The sequence below is a fragment of the Nycticebus coucang genome, chromosome 2, assembly GCF_027406575.1.
Source record: "Nycticebus coucang isolate mNycCou1 chromosome 2, mNycCou1.pri, whole genome shotgun sequence".
NCBI classification, from domain to species: domain Eukaryota; kingdom Metazoa; phylum Chordata; class Mammalia; order Primates; family Lorisidae; genus Nycticebus; species Nycticebus coucang.
In genome coordinates, this window is record NC_069781.1 from 98,131,260 (window position 1) to 98,153,523 (window position 22,264).

At 41.4% G+C, this 22,264-nt stretch overlaps 1 protein-coding gene across 1 annotated transcript in view; it reads right to left on the bottom strand.

Annotated features, from left to right (window-relative positions):
• The window catches only part of GOLM1 (golgi membrane protein 1), an 85,417-nt gene that overhangs the window by 17,853 nt on the left and 45,300 nt on the right, over positions 1-22,264 (bottom strand). Inside the window, exons 4-6 of the mRNA XM_053576921.1 lie at positions 20,214-20,268; positions 16,846-16,948; positions 10,791-10,920 (exon numbers count right to left, since the gene is read on the bottom strand). Of these exons, the coding sequence (XP_053432896.1) occupies positions 10,791-10,920; positions 16,846-16,948; positions 20,214-20,268 (288 nt within the window). The remainder of the gene's footprint in view (positions 1-10,790; positions 10,921-16,845; positions 16,949-20,213; positions 20,269-22,264) is intronic.

Genomic DNA, 22,264 nt, shown 5'->3' on the forward strand with positions numbered 1-22,264 from the left:
ATTTTTATTTATAGGTAACATAATCTCATATACATAAAATCCTTTAACAATCACTAAAAAACAAAACTATTAGAATAATTTTAGGCAAGTTACAAGATATAAGAACAATATAAAAATGAATTATATTTCTGTACAGTAGCAATAAACAATTTGAAAATGAAATTAAGAAAACAATTCCATTTATAATAGCATAAAAAACCTCAAATAAACTGAACAAAAGAAGATTAAGACTTCTTAAAACTATAAAACAATGTCAAGAGAGATTTTTTAAAAGCCTAAATAAATGGAAAGATATCTCACATTCATGAATCTTCACGTTAAGATGGTAATATTCCCCATCTGATGATACATTCAGTGTAATTTCTATCAAGATTCTCCCTGCCTCTGTTAAAGAAATTGACAAACCAATCCTAAACTGCATATGGAAAGTCAAGGGATACTAAAATAACCAAAACAGTTGGAGGATACACATCTGATTTTAAAGCTACAGTAATAAAGATTGTGTGATACGAAGGCTGGGTGCAGTGGCTCCTGCCTGTAATCCTAGCATTCTGAAGGCTGAGACAAGTGAATTACTTGAGTTCAAGAGTTGGAAACCAGAGTGAGCAAGAGTGAGATCCCATCTCTTCCAAAAATACAAAAACTAACCAAGTGTGTGGCACGGGCCTATAGTCCCAGCTACTTGGGAGGCTGAGGCAAGAAGATTGCTCAAGTCTAAGAGTCTGAGGATGCTGACAGCTATGACACTTTACCGAGGGTGACAGAGTGAGACTCTGTCTTCAAAAAAAAGAAAGAAAAAGAAAAATTATGTGGTACTAAAACATCTTTTGCAACCCCAAACTCATTGTCCAGTATGAGTTTTTCTTAATAGGTATTTCTTTCTTTTTTTTTTCCTTTGGAGACAGAGCCTCAAGCTGTTGCCCTGGGTATCACAGCTCACAGCAATCTCCAATTCCTGGACTCAAGTGATTCTCCTGCCTCCACCTCCCAAGTAGCTGAGTCTACAGGTGCCCACCACAATGCCTGGCTATTTTTTGGTTGCAGCCATCATTGCTGTTTGGAGGCCTAGGCTGGATTTGAACCCGCCAGCTCAGGTGTATGTGGCTGGCACCTTAGCCGCTTGAGCTACAGGTGCCGAGCCCTTAATAGGTATTTCTTAATACCTATAAGAAGGAATATTATGATACCTGAAAAGATTTTTTAAAAAATACTGTGTGGTACTGACATAAGAACAGCCAGCTCAATGGAACAGAACTGAGAGTCCAGAAACAAATCCTCATACTTACATGTATAAGTACACTGATTTTTTAACAAAGTGCCAAGACAATTCACTAGGGAAAAGAAAAGTCTTTTTCGGCCAACGCATGGTAGCTCACACCTATAATCCTAGCACTCTGGGAGGCCAAGGCATAAGGATACCTTGAGCTCAGGAGTTTGAGACAAGCCCAAGCAAGAGTGAAACACATACTACTAAAAACAGAAAAGTTAGCCAGGTGTTGTGGGTGCCTATAGCCCTGACTGCTGATGAGGCTGAGCCAGGAGGATCACTTGAACCTAGAATTGTGAACTGCTGTTAGCCAGGTTAATGCCATGACATTGACAACAGTTGGCAAGGATATGAAGAAGTAGGAATGTAAAATGGTACAGCCGTTTTGAAAGACAGTCTGGCAGTTTCTCAATACGTTAAATATAGATTACCCTATGACCCAGCAGTTCCACTACTAGGTAATACTAAGAGAAATGAAAACATACCTGTGGTATTGGCATAAAAATAGAGACATAAACCTATTGATCAGAATAGGGAATCTAGATATAAAACCAAGCTTATATTACCATATGATCTTTGACAAAACAAAGAAAAGCATACACTGTGGGGAAAAAAAAAAACCCTATTCAATAAATGGTGCTGGGAGAACTGGATAACCGCACATAGGCCCTACCATTCACACCTCTCACCACTCACAAAAATTTAATTCATTATGATAAAAGATTTAAACCAAAGGCATGAAATATTAAGAATTCTAGAAGAAAATATTGGAAAAATTCCTACAAATATCAGCCTATGGAAAGAAATTACAAAGAAGACACCAATGGCAATCATACCAACAACAAGAATACATAAACAAGACCTGATCAAGTTTAAAAGTTTCTGCACATGGGCAGCGCCTGTGGCTCAAAGGGAGGGCGCTAGCCCCATATGCCAGAGGTGTCAGGTTCAAACCCAGCCCCAGCCAAAAACCGCAAAAAAAAAGAACGTTTCTGTACAGTCGAGGACACTATCAACAAAGCAAGTACATAACCTATAGAATGGGAGAAGATACGTACATCCCCATATCCAGTAAAGGATTGATAACCAGAATCAACAAAGAACTCAAGCAACTCAATAAGAAAAGATCAAATAATTCCATTAAAAATTAGGCAAGAAACATGAAACACCAGAAACTTTTCTAATGAAGATAAGACTAATGGGCAACACACACATGAAAAAATGTCCATGTTCAATGTCTCTAATCATCAGGGGAAAGCAAATCAAAACCACACTGACATAACATCAACCCCAGTGAGAATGGCTCACATCATAAAGTCCCAAGGCAACAGATGCTGGTGTGAATGCAGCAAGAAAGAACACTTATACACTTTTGGTGGGACTGCAAGCTCATTCAACCTCTATGTGAAGCAGTGTGGAGATTCCTTAAACAACTTAACCATTTGATCCTGCAATCCCTCCATTAGGTATTTACCCAAAGGAAAAAGAAAAGACATTTTACAATAAAGACACTTGCACTCAAATGTTCCTAACAGCACAATTCACAATTGCAAGGATGTGGAAACAACCCCATCAATATGCCCATCAATACATGAATGTATTAATAAAATGTAGCATATATGCCAAAGAATATACTCAGCCATAAAGCAGATGGTGACCTAGTATCTTTTGTTACAACCTGGATGGAACGGGAGACCACTCTTTTTTTTTTTTTTTTTTTGGTTTTTGGCCGGGGCTAGGTTTGAACCTGCCACCTCCGGCACATGGGACCGGCCCCCTACTCCTTGAGCCACAGGCGCCGCCCGGGAGACCAATCTTTTAAGTGAAGTATTGTTAAGAATGGAAAAATAAACCCTATAGATATTCAATACTAAATGGGAACTAGTTAATCAACACCTGTGTGCTCCATGGAAGAAAAACTCAATGAAACTCAAATGGGGAGGAGGAATAGGGGGATAAGTAAACTGTCACCCAACGGGTACACTGCATGAGCACACTGTACGTGTTCAAAATGAAAGGCACACCTATAACTCTGACTTAAAATACACAAAAGCAAAACAAGTAACTAAAACATATGTACTCCCTGAAATTTAAAAAAAAAAACCACCTGCTCCTACACAAATCTTATACGCATTCATAACAGCATTATTTATGATAGCTGAAAATGGAAATAACACAAATGACCATCAACAGACAATGAATAAACAAAATGTGGTTTATCCAAACGATGGAATATTATTCACCCATTAAAAAGGAAAAAAATAGGGCAGCGCCTGTGGCTCAGTTGGTGGAGTGCCGGCCCCATATACTGAGGGTGGCGGATTCAAACCCAGACCCTGCCATACTGCAACAAAAAACAGCCGGGTGTTGTGGCAGGCACCTGTAGTCCTAGCTACTCATGAGGCTGGGGCAAGAGAATCGCCTAGGCCCAGGAGTTGGGAGGTTGCTGTGAGCTGTGTAACGCCACGGCACTCTACCAAGGGCGATAAGGTGAGATGCTGTCTCTTAAAAAAAAAAAAAAAAAGAATAAAATAGGGCGGAGACAAGATGGCTGACTGAAGCCAGCTTTCCACGGAGGCTCCTGTCCAGAAGGAGAGTTAAAGGACAGAAATTTAGCAAGTAACCTCGTGGATTAGAGCTGCACCAAGAGAGAAGGTTGAAGAACACACATCAATCCTGCTGAGGCAAGCTGCGATCCCAAGGATACAAACAAAAGGTACAAAATCCATCACCAACCGGACGGGAGTCCCCACCACCATGAGAACTGCTCGGAGTGCCCCACAAACAAACAAGCGGAGTTTAAAGGTCCTCACACTCCACTCCACAGGAGAAACCCTCTAAAAACTGGACCTACCTCGCCTACTAGGATGCCGTGGCATTCTCCTGCCAGGCATAAAACTGTATAAAACTGTATATATTCTCTACCTGCAACTCTGGGATCCTAGCACTCCCCTCCACTCTCACTCTCAGATCTGGAGCCCTGTCCCTCAAGAGTCCAAATTCTTGGGTGATTTCTAAAGGGGTGTGGACAGGGCCTAAACTGCAGCTGGTCAGTGCTGACTCTACAGCATGGGAATGAGAAGAAGACGGTCGGCTGAGAGGGAACCACACTGGAGCAGTGGTGCCCTGAGGCGCAGAGCTACAGCCATCTTTTGGCAACAATAGGGCTCACTCCCAGATATTCCAAAGTCATACCCCTGTCTCCCTGGACAAACAGAGGAGGCCAGGCATCTACTCATGTGGCAACCACCACAGAACATATCTGGGACAAAAACACAGGCCCCATAAGTAAAGGGTTTGCCTGAGGCGGTACCAGCCTGGGTGGAGCACAGGGACTAGAAATGCACGCTCAGAGCTGGGAAGTTCCCAGGGTGGGGCTGACCCAGAGGACCACTTTACTGAGCCTAAGACACACCCAGCCCTCAGGGGATCGTCGGCCTATAGACAAAGGAAGGCAGGAGGCTAGAACTGACAGCTAACCGAATACAAACCTGCGGAGCAAAGATAGGGCCTGAGGCGCAGGCTCTGGGAACTCAAAACAGCTTCTCTTCTGCAAGGGAATTTAGCAGGGACAGAAACAAATTCCCGCAAAGTTGTTCTGTTCTGTTCTGTCAGTAACAGCAATCAGGGGTGGGGCTGGAACTGAGTGAACACCCCTCCAGCCACATCAAGCGCCCAAGGTTATCAGGCCTCACCACCCCCTGCTAGATAGAGGCAGAGCGCAGCAGCCTGGCTGAGCAGAAATAGATTTCCTTGTGATTCAGGCAGGTGCAAACCCCTGGAGTATCTGTTCACTACAGGCAACAAAGTCACAGCCCTGCCGGGCTATCAGTCACTGGGTGTGACAGGTGCAAGGTGGGGAAGGAGGCATCAACTTTCCCAGACTGATCTATTTGCTGGGTGGGTCCTCCTGACTCCATGGAGCACCAGAGCAAGCCTGCAATCCAGTTGCCAGAGACCTTTTAAACTCTCCCACTTGAGACAGGTGCTGACTGAGACAATTGATTTGGACCTTTTGAACTAAGCCAATCACCTGAGGACGATTCAGGCGGTGCCTTGGGTGTGTGGTTGTACGAAGGTTTGATTTTCCTTTTCCAACTGTTGACTGTGGGGGGCAGGGTGACTTTAATTGCTGGTACTTCTCCACAGCTGAGACTTCAACCCAGAGTAACTATTTCACTAGGGTCGAACAGAGACCAGCTGAAAACAAGACAGAACCACTTAGCCCCACCACATCAAAAGGTCCCCAGTTTCTCAGGCCATAGCACTGTACAGGTCCTCGACAAAGCTCCAGGAGAAAAATCAAACGGTGTAAAGCAATCATGGGGCGGAATCAGCGGAAAAACTCTGGTAACATGAATAACCAGAATAAATCAAACCCCCCAAGGAAAGATATGGCAGATGTAACTGAAGATCCCATTCATAAACAGCTTGCCGAGATGTCAGAAATCGAATTCAGAATTTGGATTGCAAACAAGGAATAGAATGGAGTAAAAATTTGGAAGTAGAAATTTGAGGAGCAATTAAAAAGTCAGAATTAGAAATTCGAGGAGAAATTCAAAAGTTGTCTCAAGAATTTAACGAATTTAAAGACAAAACCACCAAAGACTTTGACTCACTGAAGCAAGAATTTGCAGCCCTCAAAGATCTGAAAAATACAGTAGAATCCCTCAGTAATAGAGTGGTGCAAGCAGAAGAAAGGATTTCTGACATTTAAAACAAAGCCCTTGAACGTCCCAAACTCTCAAAGAGGAAGAGAAATGGAGAGCAAAAAGGGATCATTCTCTCAGAGAGCTCTGGGATAATTCGAAGAAGGCTAATATCTGCCTCATTGGAATCCCTGAAAGTGATGAAGTGGCCTTGCAAGGCACAGAGGCCATTCTCCATGAAATTAGGAAACAGAATTTTCCAGACATGCCAAGAGATTCTGAAATTCAGATAGCAGACAGTTTCAGAATCCCAGCACGACTCAATCCCAATAAGACATCCCCCAGCAATATCATAATTAACTTCAGTAAAATTAATATGAAGGAGAAAATTCTGAAAGCAGCCAGATGTAAGAAATCCATTACCTACAAAGGGAAGAACATTAGAATGACCGCAGATCTCTCTGCTGAAACTTTTCAAGCCAGAAGAGGCTGGTCATCGACTTTTAATCTCCTAAAGCAAAATAACTTTCAACCCCGGACCCTGTATCCAGCTAAACTGAGTTTCATTTAGGATGGAAAAATGAAATACTTTACTGACATTCATATGTTGAAGAAATTTGCCATAAATAAATGAGCTTTTCAGGATATTCTCAGACCTATCCTCCATAATGACCAGCTCAATCCTCTACCACAAAAGTAAACTCACTCAGAAATTTTTGATCAAACTCCAACTTCCACAGTGGCGAAAGAATTAAAAATGTCCACTGGACTTTCAAAAAACTCAATATCCCAAATTTTACCAGACTTATCAATATTCTCCATTAATGTGAATGGCTTAAACTGTCCTCTAAAGAGGCACAGGTTGGCTGACTAGATACAAAAACTCAGTCCAGATATTTGCTACATATAAGAGTCACCATCTTACCTTAAAAGATAAATATAGACTCAGGGCGAAAGGATGGTAATCCATATTTCAGGCAAATGGTAACCAGAAAAAAGCAGGTGTTGCAATTCTATTTGCAGATACAATAGACTTTAAACAAACATAAGTAAGGAAGGATAAGAATGGTCACTTCATATTTGTTAAGGGTAATACTTAATATGATGAGATTTCAATTATTAATATCTATGCACCCAATCAGAATGAACCTCAATTTATAAGAGAAACTCTAACAGACATGAGCAACTTGATTTCCTCCAGCTCCATAACAGTAGCAGATTTCAACACTCCTTTGGCAGTGTTCGATGGGTCCTCCAATAAGAAGCTGAGCAAAGAAATTTTAGAATTAAACCTAACCATCCAACATTTGGATTTAGCAGACATCTACAGAACATTTCATCCCAACAAAACTGAATAAACATACTTCTCATCAGCCCATGGAACATACTCCAAAATCGATCACATCTTAGGTCACAAGTCTAACCTCAGTAAATTTAAAGGAATAGAAATTATTCCTTGCATCTTGTCAGACCACCATGGAATAAAAGTTGAACTCAGGGCGGCGCCTGTGGCTCAGTGAGTAGGGCGCCGGTCCCATATTGCCAAGGGTGGCGGGTTCAAACCCAGCCCGGGCCAAACTGCAACAAAAAAAAAAAAGTTGAACTCAGTAACAACAGGACTCTGCATACTCATACAAAAACATATAAGTTAAAATAACCTTATGCTGAATGATAGTTGGGTCAGAGATGAGATTAAGAAGGAAATTGCCAAATTTTTGGAACAAAACCACAATGAAGACACGACTTAATCAGAACCTCTGGAATACTGCAAAGGCAGTCCTAAGAGGGAAATTTATAGCACTGCAAGCCTTCCTCAAGAGAACGGAAAGAGAAGAAGTTAACAACTTAATGGGACATCTCAAGCAACTGGAAAAGAAAGAACATTCCAATCCCAAACCCAGTAGAAGAAAAGAAATAATCAAAATTAGAGCAGAAATAAATGAAATTGAAAACAAAAGGATTATACAACAGATCAATAAATCAAAAAGTTGGTTTTTTGAAAAGGTCAATAAAATAGATAAACCTTTGGCTAACCCAACCAGGAAAAAAAGAGTAAAATCTCTAATCTCATCAATCAGAAATAACAAAGACGAAATAACAACAGACTCCCCAGAAATTAAACAATCCTTAATGAATATTACAAGAAACTTTATTCTCAGAAATATGAAAATCTGAAGGAAATTGACCAATACTTGGAAGCACGTCACCTTCCATGACTTAGCCAGAATCAAGTGGAAATGTTGAACAGGCCCATATCAAGTTCGGAAATAGCATTAACCATACAAAATCTCCCTAAAAACAAAAGCCCGGGACCAGATTCCTTTATGTCAGAATTCTACCAAACATTTAAAGAAGAACTAGTACCTATATTTCTAACCTCTTCCAAAATATAGAAAAAGAAGGAAGACTACCAAACACGTTCTATGAAGCAAACATCTCCCTGATCCGCAAACCAGGAAAAGACCCAACAAGAAAAGAAAATTATAGACCAATATCACTAATGAATATAGATGCAAAAATATTCAACAAGATCCTAACAAACAGAATCCAGCAACACATCAAACAAATTATACATCATGACCAAGTTGGTTTTATCCCAGGGTCTCAAGGCTGGTTCAATATACGTTAATCTATAAGTATAACTTAGCATATAAACAAATTAAAAACCAAAGACCATATGATTCTCTCATGGATGCAGAAAAAGCTTTTGATAATATCCAGCATCCCTTCATGATCAGAACACTTAAGAAAATTGGTTTAGAAGGGACATTTCTTAAACTGATAGAGGCCATCTACAGCAAACCCACAACTAATATCATATTGAATTGAGTTAAATTGAAATCATTTCCACTCTGATCAGGAACCAGACAAGGCTGCCTATTATCTCCACTGCTCTTTAACACTGTAATGGAAGTTTTAGCCACCACAATTAGCGAAGAAAAGGCAATCAAGGGTATCCACATAGGGTCAGAAGAAATCAAATTTTCGCTCCTCGCAGATGATATGATTGTATATCAGGAAAACACCAGGGATTCTACTACAAAACTTGTAGAAGTGATCAAGGAATACAGCAGTGTCTGAGGTTACAAAATCAACATTCATAAATCGGTAGCCTTTATATATACCAACAATAGTCAAGCTGAAAAACAGTTAAGGACTCTATTCCATTCACGGTAGTGCCAAAGAAGATGAAGTATTTGGGAGTTTATCTAACAAAGGACGTGAAAGATCTCTATAAAGAGAACTATGAAACTCTAAGAAAAGAAATAGCTGAAAATGTTAACAAATGGAAAAACATACCATGCTCATGGCTGGGAAGAATCAACATTATTAAAATGTCCATACTACCCAAAGCAATATACAATTTTAATGCAATCCCTATTAAAGTTCCACTGTCATACTTTAAAGATCTTGAAAAAAATAATACTTCATTTTATATAAAATCAGAAAAAAACTCGAATAGCCAAGACATTACTCAGAAATAAAAACAAAGCAGGAAGAATCATGCTACCAGACCTCAGACTATACTATAAATTGATAGTGATCAAAACAGGATGGTACTGGCACAAAAACAGAGAAGTAGATGTCTGGAACAGAATAGAGAACCAAGAGATGAATCCAGCTACTTACCGTTATTTGATCTTTCACAAGTCAATTAAAATCATTCAGTGGGGGAAAGATTCCCTGTTTAATAAATGGTGCTGGGTGAACTGGCTGGCAACCTGTAGAAGACTGAAACTGGACCCATACCTTTCACCATTAAGTAAGATAGACTCTCACTGGATTAAAGATTTAAACTTAAGGCATGAGACTATAAAAATACTAGAAGAGAGGGCAGTGAAAACTCTTGAAGAAATCGGTCAAGGCAACTATTTTATGAGGAGGACCCCCTGGGCAATTGAAGCAGCTTCCAAAATACACTACTGAGACCTGATCAAACTAAAAAGCTTCTGCACAGCCAAGAACACAGTAAGTAAAGCAAGCAAACAGTCCTCAGAATGGGAGAAGATATTTGCAGGTTATGTCTCCGACAAAGGTTTAATAACCAGAATCCACAGAGAACTCAGACGTATAAGCAAGAAAAGAACAAGTGATCCCATCGCAGGCTGGGCAAGGGACTTGAAGAGAAACTTCTCTGAAGAAGACAGGTACACAGCCTACAGACATATGAAAAAATGCTCTTCATCTTTAATCATTAGAGAAATGCAAATCAAAACCACTTTGAGATCTCATCTAACTCCAGTAGGATTAGCTCATATCACAAAATCCCAAGACTAGAGATGTTGGCCTGGATGTGGAGAAAAGGGAACACTTCTACACTGCTGGTGGGAATGCAAATTAATACATTCCTTTTGGAAAGATGTTTGGAGAACACTTAGAGATTGAAAAATAGATCTGCCATTCAATCCTATAATTCCTCTACTAGGTATATACCCAGAAGACCAAAAATCATATCGTAACAAAGAAATTTGTACCAGAATGTTTATTGCAGCCCAATTCATAATTGCTAAGTCATGGAAAAAGCCCAAGTGCCCATCGATCGACGAATGGATTAATAAATTGTGGTATATGTACAGTATAGAATATTATGCAGCCTTAAAGAAAGATGGAGACTTTACGTCTTTCATGTTTACATGGATGGAGATGGAACATATTGTTAGTAAAGTATCTCAAGAATGGAAGAAAAAGTATCCAATGTACTCAGCCCTACTATGAAACTAATTTATGGCTTTCACAGGAAATCTATAACCCAGTTATAACCTAAGAATATGGGGAAGGGGGGAGGGAGGGGAGGGAGAGGGGAGGTAGACGGAGGGAGGGTGATTGGTGGGAATACCTCCTAGAAATCCTTGGCAGAAAATCCCCAAAGTTACCTGCTGACTTGGGTCTTTTTTTTCACTCAGGTCTCTGGAAACTACAGCCTCATTTCCCTTTTTGGTGACTTCTTCTATTTGTTCCTCACATTGCTCCTTCACCTCCTTCATCTGATTGATGCACTGGCTCCTTGGTGAAAGAAAGCAAAAGAAGGGACAAATATCTATGGGTGTGTCTCTGTTGGACTGAGAAATCCTCTTTAGTAAGAGACAACAGGCCATCCTTCTCCTGCTTCAGGCCCTTTATCTGAAGAGGGCAATTAAGATAAGGTTATATGTGTGTTTCAAACCATTAAATGACCAAAAAAAAAACAAAAAACCATAGTTAACCAAAACTCACAAAAAATTTGTCACATTGTTCTAAAAACAGGTGAACTTTATTGATTAGGAAAAAAAAACTATTTTTAAGCCAAGCATGGTGGTAGGCACCTGTAGTCCCATCTACTCAGGAGGCAGGAGGATTTCTTAAGCCCAGGAATTCAAGACCAGCCCAGGCAACGTAGAAAGACTCCAGTCTCTTAAAAACAAATAAATAACAAGAAATTTAACATACAATCTATAGAATAACATACTCACAATCTATAGAACTATATATATATATATATATATATATATATATATTAGATCCTCTATAAGTTGACCATCCAAGGGTAACAAACTGGTCAACATATGGAGACAGTCAACACAAGGAACTCAGCAGGCCTAGTACTGATATGTACATGGAGTTTATGTCTAGTTTATGAAAATTAGGCCAACTTAAGGAGGTGGTCCCTGTAGGGAGATGGTTCTAGTGTACATTGGTCTTTGTTCCTGGCTACTGATACAGAGATTCCAAAACTCTTGGAATTTGCTGGTAAGAGTGTCTTGATATTCATAACCAGCTCCTCAGGACCAAGCAAAATTTATGCTAATGAGGTGACTCATGGGGGTGCAGCAGGGAGAGGGTGTTAGGTGGTTGTTTTGGGATGGGACCTGACAGAAAATCAATCAGGTGACTGGAAGGTTGTAACTTTGAGCTCTGAGGAAGGAAGAGGGACAGGAGATTGAGTTCAATTACAAGGCCACTGATTTAATCAACCAAACTTATATAATGAAACCCACATAAAAACTTTGGGCCATGAAGGTCAGTGAGCTTCCTGACTGGTGAACACAGATACATCGGAAAGGTAGAACCCTGACTTCATGGGACAGAAGGTCCTGCTGGCCGCCCCCTATCCCACTTACCTTATGAGTATCTACCAAGCGGCTGTTCTGTCATATGGTAAGTATTAGCTCACCTGAATTCTGAGTCATTCTGGCAAAGTATCACACCTCAGGGGGTGGTGGATCACTCTAATTTTGAGCCAGATGGGCAGAAGTGATAGTGGATGGAGGACAGCTAGGACTTGTTGCTGGCATCTGAGCTGGGAGCAGTCTTGTGGAATAGAGCTCCACAACTTATGGGGTCTGCACTAATTCTTGGTAGTATCAAAATTGAACTGAACTGGAGGATACCCAGTTGTCCCAAAAGGAGTGCTGTTGGATGATACTTTGAAGGATCACTTCAGCTTTCTGCCTAGAATTTATCTTAAGAATATTTTAACAAGCATCAGAGCTATGAAGTAATTGCAAGCATCACCTACTTATTTTATAAATAGGGAAGCTCAAGGATGACTGGATTGTCATCCAGAGTCATAGACAGAGAAACTGTGGAGGCTAAAACTGGAAGTCAGAATCAAGGCTTCCTGCCTATGCAGGACTCTCCACCACACAGCCAGTCTTTTCTGAGTTGCAGCCATTTCGGAGCCAAGTTTGAGTACTAACACTAAATCTCTAACCCTTGGAATATACCCTTCAATTCAAAGCACCACTGGGTCACAATGTACCACACACACAAAGGCTATCAGGTGCTTTAGAAATAACGAAATGCATAGTTCCTGACCTTGGACAGCTGCAAAATAAAGTGAAAAATTCATTTAAATAAAATTCTCACAAACATATAAGCCACAGGTTGTAGACTAGTACAAAGGAGCTTTAAACAGAGCCAGAAAAGAGAAGGACTAAACGAGCAGGTCATTTGCTATCCCTGAACTTTAAACCTACAAAAGGGAAGTACTGGTTTCACCTGCTCCCAGCCCTACCAAAAGAGCTCTGAGCCTTATTCCCTATCCCAGCTCCACACCAGTAAGCAGAACAATCTGAATACAGAGCTCAAAATCTGAGACAGGGTCATGCCAGCTATCACAAGTCTTACTCCCTGAAGACCTTACTTTCGTTTTTTCTTACATGCATATATGATAAATGTCCCAGCATTTACAAGAGCTAAACTGGATAAACGTTCAGGACTTGACCATTAGTGATTATTCTAACTGTGTAATTAATGGCCGGAGTACCATTAACAGAATGTGCTCAGTACAGGAGTCTATCAAGGTGGTGATTAATCATCCAGGATATAGATGGTCAGAGTATGACTAGTATGCTCCAGTATCAACATTTGTAAACCCTGTTTCCTCACAGCATGGAGATGAGATGACCAACAGTCCATCTCATGTGCTGACCATAAGTGCTCTGGGGAGAAAGAATGAAAGGCTATGTTTGGATCTAGTGCAGTGATTGCTTCGTGATGTCTGCCATAGGTGTAGGAGTAAGAAATGGGATGTGTGCTGACTGAATCTGGGGAAAGAACCCTAACTTGTACATCAGGAAGCCTTGCCTTTCAATCTTAGTCCTGCCTTCTATAAAAAAGGATGAGACTAGGCAGGATGTTTTAATGGAGGTGTGCAGCTATGTTTCAAGGGTTCTGTGAAGTTCCACAAATTGAACACACAACTTTATATGTGTGTGTCCATTTATAAATTTGTTAACAAAGTGTTCACAGCTTTTATCAAATTCTTGAAAAGTGTTTATAATGGCGGGCGGCGCCTGTGGCTCAGTGAGTAGGGCACCGGCCCCATATGCCAGCCCCGGCCAAACTGCAACAACAACAAAAAAAATAGCCGGGCGTTGTGGCAGGCGCCTGTAGTCCCAGCTGCTCGGGAGGCTGAGGCAAGAGAATCTCGTAAGCCCAAGAGTTAGAGGTTGCTGTGAGCCGTGTGACGCCACGGCACTCTACCCGAGGGTGGTACAGTGAGACTCTGTCTCTACAAAAAAAGAAAAGAAAAGTGTTTATAATGACAAGAAAGTTAAGAGTAACTAGCTCTTTCTGGCTTCCAACATTTCACGAACATCACTCCCAGGAAGCATCTGTAACTAGTACAGGGTCTTAGGTACAGTTTGTGAAATAGAGGAGTCAGCCAGAAAGAGCTTTTAATCTAGATGTCAATCTGTTATGAGAAAAAGGAGTGCATCCCACATGTACACCCAGCCAGGTGGGAGCTGTTCACTCACTGCCCTAAAACTCACTCCCGTAAGTACAAAGCAGTGCTTCCTTCCCTGCCACTGGGCCCTGGATGATTTCCAGCTAGTTCAAAATCTTCTGGGTCAACATTAATCAAGTGAGGCCCTCAATGGCTTTTTGTATATCAAGTAATGGAAGAGACGCACTGTTATTAAGGGGTCTTTTAAGGATGAATAATTCAACATTTTTGTCTGAATGCAATTCTTTGATTATTGGCCTAACTCAGGGTGTCTCAACCTTGATCTTACAGACGTTTTGGGCCAGATAAAACTTCATTGTGGATGGGGGAGCTGTCTTGGGCATCATAGGATGTTCAGCAGCATTCCACTGAGTTGTGAGCAACAAAAATGTCTCTAAACACTGCCAAAGATCTCCTGGTGGCAAGATTGAAGCTTTTGAGAAGAAGTGGCCATGTAGATGTCTAAAATTCTTTCACAAAACAATTTGTCAATTTACAACTGATAGCAAGCTAAACCTACAGTTGAGTCTCTTTTAGAAGGAAATAAGGCAAAATAATTTTTAAAAGAGAAAACAATTTGGAGCTATATGGATTTTTATATGTAAAGAAAGTAATAAAAATTTTAATTAAAAAATTAAAATGGGCTGGGTTAAGTGGCTCACATCTAGAATCCTAGCACTCTGGGAGACCAAGGCAGGTGAATTGCCCTGAGTTCAGAAGTTCAAGACCAGCCTGAGCAAAGCAAGATGCAACCTCCTCCAGCCCATCTCTACTAAAAATAGAAAAACCAGCCAGGTGTAGCTGGCACCTGTAATCCCAGCTACTCAGGAGGCCAAGTGGATTGCTAGAGCCCAAGAGTTTCAAGTTGCTGTGAGCTATGATGCCATAGCACTCTACCCAGGGTAACAGAGTGAGTCTCAAAAAAAAAAAAAAGTTAAAAATAAAAGAAGCTATTGTCCATCTATAGTCATTACTTGGGAGACATGTCTATTTTATTTTGAAAAATGAAGTTTTTGTGATAAAAAGAAATATGTAAAGGAAGTAAGTAAAAAATACTTAAAAAAATTTTATGGTAACTACAATTATGTTAAAAATTCTTAGACAGGCATGATGGCCCATGCCTATAATCATGGCACTTTGGGAAGTCAAGGCAGAAGGATCACCTTGAGGCCAGCAGTGGTGAAGGATCAGCTTTAGCCAAGTGTGGTGGTGTGCATCTGCAGCCCCAACTCTCTGGGAGGCTGAGGCAGGACAACTGTTTGAGCCCAGCAGTTTGAAGCTACAGTGACCTAGGAGGAGGCCACTGCTCTCTAGCCTGGGAGACAGAGCCAGACTCTGTCTATTAAAAAAAGAAAAAAAATCATAAAAAATTGGGCATGGACTCCAGAGAAGTCAGCCAAAGGGAAAAACAGTCACATGAGGGCTGGGTCATAGGGGAGGGGAGGGGAGAGTTCTCTCTGAATCCCAAACTTCCCATTCTTTAATTATATTGTAATATTGCTTTTATGAGAAAAAAAAGGGAGGGAAATAAATAGACTAACCTTACTTTCTACCTTGTAAATTGTTATTTACTATCTTCCCAAGGGAGTTGGCTTGCTTTCTAAAAGTTTATTGCTTTGTTATAATTATAAAAGTACTCCATTCTCACCACAGAAATATGGAAAAACACTGAAAAATCTCAAGGAAATGCCCCAAATGCCACCACCTTGTAATAAATCATATTCATATTTTGCCAAAATTTTTTTTACTCTATGAATTTGATTCAGCTCACACCAGAGCGCTTTGGGAACACTTTTTTTGGAGACAGAGTCTCACTTTGTCACCCTTGGTACAATGCCATGGCGTCACAGCTCACAGTAACCTCAAACTCTTGGGCTCAAGCGATTCTCTTGCCTCAGCCTCCTGAGTAGCTGCAACTACAGGCACCCACCACAATGCCTGGCTATTTTAAGAAACGGGGTCTCACTCTGGCTCAGGCTGGTCTAGAACCTGTGAGCTCAGGCAATCCACCTGCCTCAGCCACCTTGAGTGCTAGGCAGGGTGAGCCACCATGCCTAGCCTGGGAACACCTGCACTTTATAGACTTTTAGGTTACATTATGTTTTAAAGCATGCTGAGTACTTCATTTCCTTTTTTTTTGAGACAGAGTCTCACTATGTCACCCTCTGTAGAGTGATATAATGTCACAGCTCCCAGCAACCTCAAACTCTTTGGGCATAAGTGATTCTCCTGCCTCAGCCTCCCAAGTAGCTGGGACTACAGGCACCCGCCACAACACCCGGCTATTTTTTTGGCTGTAGTTGTCATTGCTGTTTGGCAGGCCCAAGCTGGGCTTGAACCTGCCACCTCTGGAGTTATGTGGCTAGTGCCCTAGCCGCTTGAGCTACAGGTGCCTAGACAAGTACTTCATTTCCTGCTGAGAACCACCCTGTGTGTGTGTGTTTGTATGTATGTACCTTTCTTATTTATTTTGTATTAGGGGTCCACCAGCTAACACTTACTTATGGCTTTCCAAAGCACTGCTGACACTTACAAAACAAAATGCACAATTTTTAAAAGACATATGTCTTAGACTGTTCCTTTCTCATAGGGCCCCATGTGACCAGATGTACGCTCTGTCAGAGGAAGAGCCAGCAGAGGTGATTTCTCTGTCTGCTGCCCTTGTCTTACAACTCACAAGCCTCCCAAGGCATGTGCACTTGGCTCTGAGACACACTTACAGGTCATAGGAGAACTTCCTCTCCAGGTTGGTCTGGTTCTTCTGAAACTGGAGGACATCCTGCTGCAGCCTGCTGTAATTCCTCTGCAGGGTCTTTAACTGGTCTAAGCCAAGAGGAGGACAAGGAATTGTTCAGGTCACTGGCATGGCTGTCATGCCTAACATGACAAAGGCAGACGCACACATCAGAACACAAAGGGCAAGGACACACAGGGACTAAGGAGAGGACAGAGAAGACCAAGAATACGGTCCTTTCTTAGTAACCTCTATAGCCCAGCCTCGGAGAGTCACATGAGGGCTGGGTCATAGGGGCCCAGTCCACTCGACCTTGAGAGACCAGCAATCCTAAAGGAAGCTGCATCCTGATTCTTCTCCAAATCTCTCTTTTAAATCTCCTCTTTGGCACTCACGGAGGCCGAGACTGGTGGACAGCATCTGAGCTCATGAGTTAGAGACCAGTGTGAACAAAGAGTGAGACCCTCTCTCTCTACTAAAAATGGAAACACTAGCTGGGCATTGGAACAGGAGCCTATAAGGTCCCAGAGGATCTTCTGAGTCCATGAGTTTGAGGTTGCTGTAAGATATAATGATGCCACGGCACACTAACCAGGGTGGCAGAGTGAGACTCTATCTTAAAAAAGACAAAAACCAAAAAAAATCCTCCTTCAACCCTTAATATGCATTAGGAACTTCTATATCGTAAGCCCTGAGCTGTCCCAAAGAGCTATACATACCACTGTGTCCCTCAGCCCCAGCAGACTTAACCCTCTGTCTATAAAACACTGATTTGGGCATCTGGGCCGATAAGCGGCCACTTCTGCAGGACCCGTCTTAGTTTGTCAGGCTACCTGGCAGCATGTTCCTCCTACTGCACTTTCCTCCAAGGCCCTGTGCTCATTTAATCACCCAAACCTCTTATAAGGGATTCAGCAGCTTCGTTTGGGGAAATGCATCAGCCCATCCACTCGACCACAACCACTCGGTTCACAGAAGCTCTGTAGGAACGAACAGCAGCTGCCAAAGGGCCAAGCTGTGGTGGGAGGAGGAGCAGCTACAGAGGGTGACACCAGAGCAGGCAGACCTAACAGCCAGGGCACAGCCGGTGACAGATGGGCAGGAGCAGAGGTTGGCGTGCCCTCAGGTCTGTCCTCCCAAAACGTGACCTATAAGGCTCCAGGAGGGAGAAAGGGGAGTAAAATGAAATAAAACTGAAGGATTCCATAAACTACTACTACACACAACAAGAGGGACCAATCTCAAAAGCATCTATATGACATTTTCTAGAAGACAAAGCTGGAGCAATTCAGAACATCTTCATGGCTGCCTGAGGCCCAAGTAGGGGGAGGACTGACTATCAAGGGCTGGGAAATGGGGGTCTGCTGGGGTGTGCCAACCCCAGTGGTCTGTAAGATTCCTAGTCAGACTTATTCAACACTATAAGCCTTTACACTATAAAGGCTAACATTATAGTATGAATTATACTTCAATAAGCCTAACTTTAATAGATGCCATAATCTAAGTATGAATCAAAAAAAGAAAGAAATGAACTACTGATACCCATAACAACATGGATAAATCTCCAAACAATTATTCTAGGCTTAGCCTGGTGGCTTACACCTGTTAAGCCCAGCACTTTGGGAGGCCAAGGCAGGAGGATCACTTGAGGCCAGGAGTTCAAGACCAGTCTGGGCAACACAGCAAGATCTCATGTCTTCATAAAAATGTTTTTAAAACTTAGCCAGGCGTAGTGACCCACACCTGCAGTCCCAGCTACTCAGGAAACTGAAGCAGAAGGATCACTTAAGTCCAGAAGTTTAAGGCTGCAGTGAGCCATGACTATACCACTGCACTCCAGCCTGGGAGACAGTGTGAAACCCTGTCTCTAAAAAATGTATTTTTAAAATTATATTGAGTATAAGAAGCCAGTCCAAAATGATCTGATTTCATACACAATTATTAAAATGCAAACTCATCTGTAAGGACAGAAAGCAGGCCAGAGGCTGCCTGGGGGTACGATAGGAAGATTACCCAGGGTGCACAGACAAGCTTTTAAGGATGATGAGATGTTCACTACCCTGACTTTGGCAGTGGTTATGTGACATGTATACATATGTCAGAGTTTGTACACTCTGTATAGTTTACTATGTGTCAAATCCACATAATTACAGCCATGGAAAACAAGAAGCAGAGAAAAGGCTGCAGCCATATCCCTGCCCTTGGCCTGACCAGTTTCAGCAGCAGACACCAACTCTGAGAAGCACCCCCTATAGTCAGATAATTTCTTTGTCCCCAAAACAAATTTGATAAAGCAACCTCTTTTCACCTAAGACCTGTTAATGGTCTTAGAACCTGATTTGGAGCTGTAAGTTTAAACTAGTGCTGTCCAACAGAACCATAATACAAGCCACGGAGGGAATTTTTAATTTCTTGGTAACCACATTTTTAAAATGTAATGTTTTAATATTGAACCCAAACAATACAAAATATGTCAACATATAATGACCATAAAAATTATGATAGAGATATTTTAAATTATTTTGTCATACTGAGTCTTTGGGATGTGTATTTGACAATTACAGCACATCTCAATTTCATTGTTAAATTTTCACTAGAAAGTCTTGATTGGAATTTAGATTTCATAAAATTTACAATTAGGAAGTAGACTGATAATACCCATATTGTCCCAAACATACTTAAGTTTCTAAATAACTAAGCCGAGTTTCAGTTTCAAATAAAAAGTACTGAAAATTTAACAAAAATCCCAGCTGACAACAGAGTCAGAGGACCAAAGAAATGGAATCAAAGGAGGCTGACAGTTTTTATAAGTTTCATGAAGGAAATCTAAATTCAAGGTGACCCAATGCAAACAGTTCATATACAGAGGAAACCAAAACAATGTATACATATTTTTTAAGAAAGAAAAAAACTATTAACTTTGTAATACTCAAGTCACACTGGACTTCTGCAATTACAAGAGGTGCTCCACGTGACCTGTACCCATCTTTTGTTATCAGTATATATTAAGTATTACAATTTTAATACAGTTTTTTCTTTTCTTAAAATGTGTATATATCTCTTTGGCACACTCTGAATATGCCACAAGCACACATACATACCTTGGTGTATATGTATATAAAACAAATTGTACATATCATATATAATACTTAAGATATTCATAAATAAGAATCTGGATTCTTCTGTACATAACAGCTTGCAATGTATTATTCAGTAATATTTTTTAAAGGGAAAGCCTTTCAAGGAGATCAGTACAGCAAAAAGAATAGACTAAAGATTGCTCAACTACTTATAAGGCACCCCACTGCTCCTGGAAGGCCAGGGCCTGGGGTACATTAGGAGAGTGGAACTTACCTTGCAGGACTCTGATAAGCCTCTCACTTGTGGTGATATTATTCACCAAAACTGCCTGCAAGGAAGATAAAAACAAAGTAAATACAAGTGGGAAATAAGGGAAAAGAACCACCACCACCACCCCTCAACCCAGAGCAGCAGACAGTGAAGAAGCCGGACAGTCAACTGTCTGGTTTGACTATCCAATGTCTACATCTGAAAAGGAACATACCTGTTTAAAGATTTGCTTTCCAGCCACCAGTCTGTACCCTGAGAAAGGAGTAAATGGATCCCTGGCCCTGTTCCAGCCCAAGAAAACTGTGGCTCCTCCATGAAAGGCCCCAGGCCCGGTTTCTTACCCACCCTCCCATCCCCGCCCCAGACAGCAGCACACAGGGCACCTGCAAGGCTGGATCTGCAACCTCACACCAAATGTCCTTAATCAGAATGTAAACAGCAAATGCCAGGCTGGCCAAAAGAAGAAAGGAAATGGAATACACCCAGGGGCCTTGGCTAATGAGGCCACATGATGCATTTTAACTTCGGGCCATCCTGCTGTCAACAGTCAACAAGCTTAGGAAGGAATGGAGGATTTTACACATAGTCACATTGAGTTGAGAAAGTCAAGACAAGGGCACAAGGGCAGAAGCCAGCCAAGACTCAAAATAACAATAAAGAGAAGTAAAAAGTAAGGAGAGCAAGCGTCGGTTAGGTATAACCACTGGCCAGTGTGCACTGAGGAATCATCCTATGCCAGAGGCTTTGCTAGGCATGTCCCATCTACGTGCTCACTGACTCTTCCAACAGGTGTATGTTGTCCCACCTCAGGAGACAGGACAGCAAGGCACAGACTGCTTAAGCTGCTCAAGATTACCTGTTTTTTAATAGGAAAAGCAAATTTCAGCTCTGATGGGCATGCTCCAGAAAGGAAGTTCTTCTACTTGCCACATTGCTACAAGTAAGAGCAGGACAACAATTTAGGGGACTGCACTCAATGATAAAAACAGGCAAAAGCCTGAAAAAGCAGGGAACAGAATATGAAACACTGGAATACATCATACAGGTTAAGTGTTACATAGTGAATACACAGGCAGCACATGTGTGCTGGGTCACACTAGGAAAATTTCATACTGTGTCCCCATCAACAAAGTTTGGAAATACTTCACTCTTCCCTAGACATGGAGACATATTACTGGTTAGCAGTGGATGGTGAGAACCACGCCATCCCCTCTTCCTCTGCCTCCCACTTCCTTGAGGACCTTTCCATGCAGCCTTCATTCTTTCTCGGGCCTGGACAGAGAGAAGGCTTATAGGAAGCAACAGCGCTGGGGGTTAGATGATATGAACGCAGGGGTGCATACCCAGAAATGACACCTCACCACATAAACCTGGCATTTGTTTTCAGAGATCTGAGCATACAGAACATTTCCTGAGGCAACAGATAAGAGGTCATGGTGAAAATACGTGTAAAATTCATCTCTCAGGGAGAAATTATCCACAGAGGTGTTTGTAAACTCCACAAGAGTGGGGGTGGAGGCAGAGAACAGGAAGGGAACTAGAGACCTACACAGTGGAATCAGATTCACATGCCTCCCAATTCCTGCCACTGTTGGAAAAACCTTGCACAACTAAAAAGACAAAGGATTGCTGTACCATCATGTAATCTCATTTTTGGACATAAACACAAAAGAATTCAACACAGGATCCCCAAGAGACATGTGCAACACTGTGTTCACTAAAGCATTATTCATAATAGCCAAGAAGTGAAATCAATCCAAGTAACCATAGATGGAGAAACAGAAAAGCAAATGTGGTATACATGTATACATATGCTGGAATATTATGCAGTCTTTAAAAATGGAATTATGACACACACCACAACACCCCTGAACCTCAGCAACATGATGCTAAGTGAAAATATAAGTCAATTACAAAAAGTCAAATATTATATGATACTATTTATGTAAAGTACCTGAAGTAATCAAAATAATAGAAACAAAAGTAGAAAGGAAGTTGTTCAGTGTGGCAGAGGGGAAAGAAGGACTTGGTGTTTAATGGGTATAGTCTCAGTA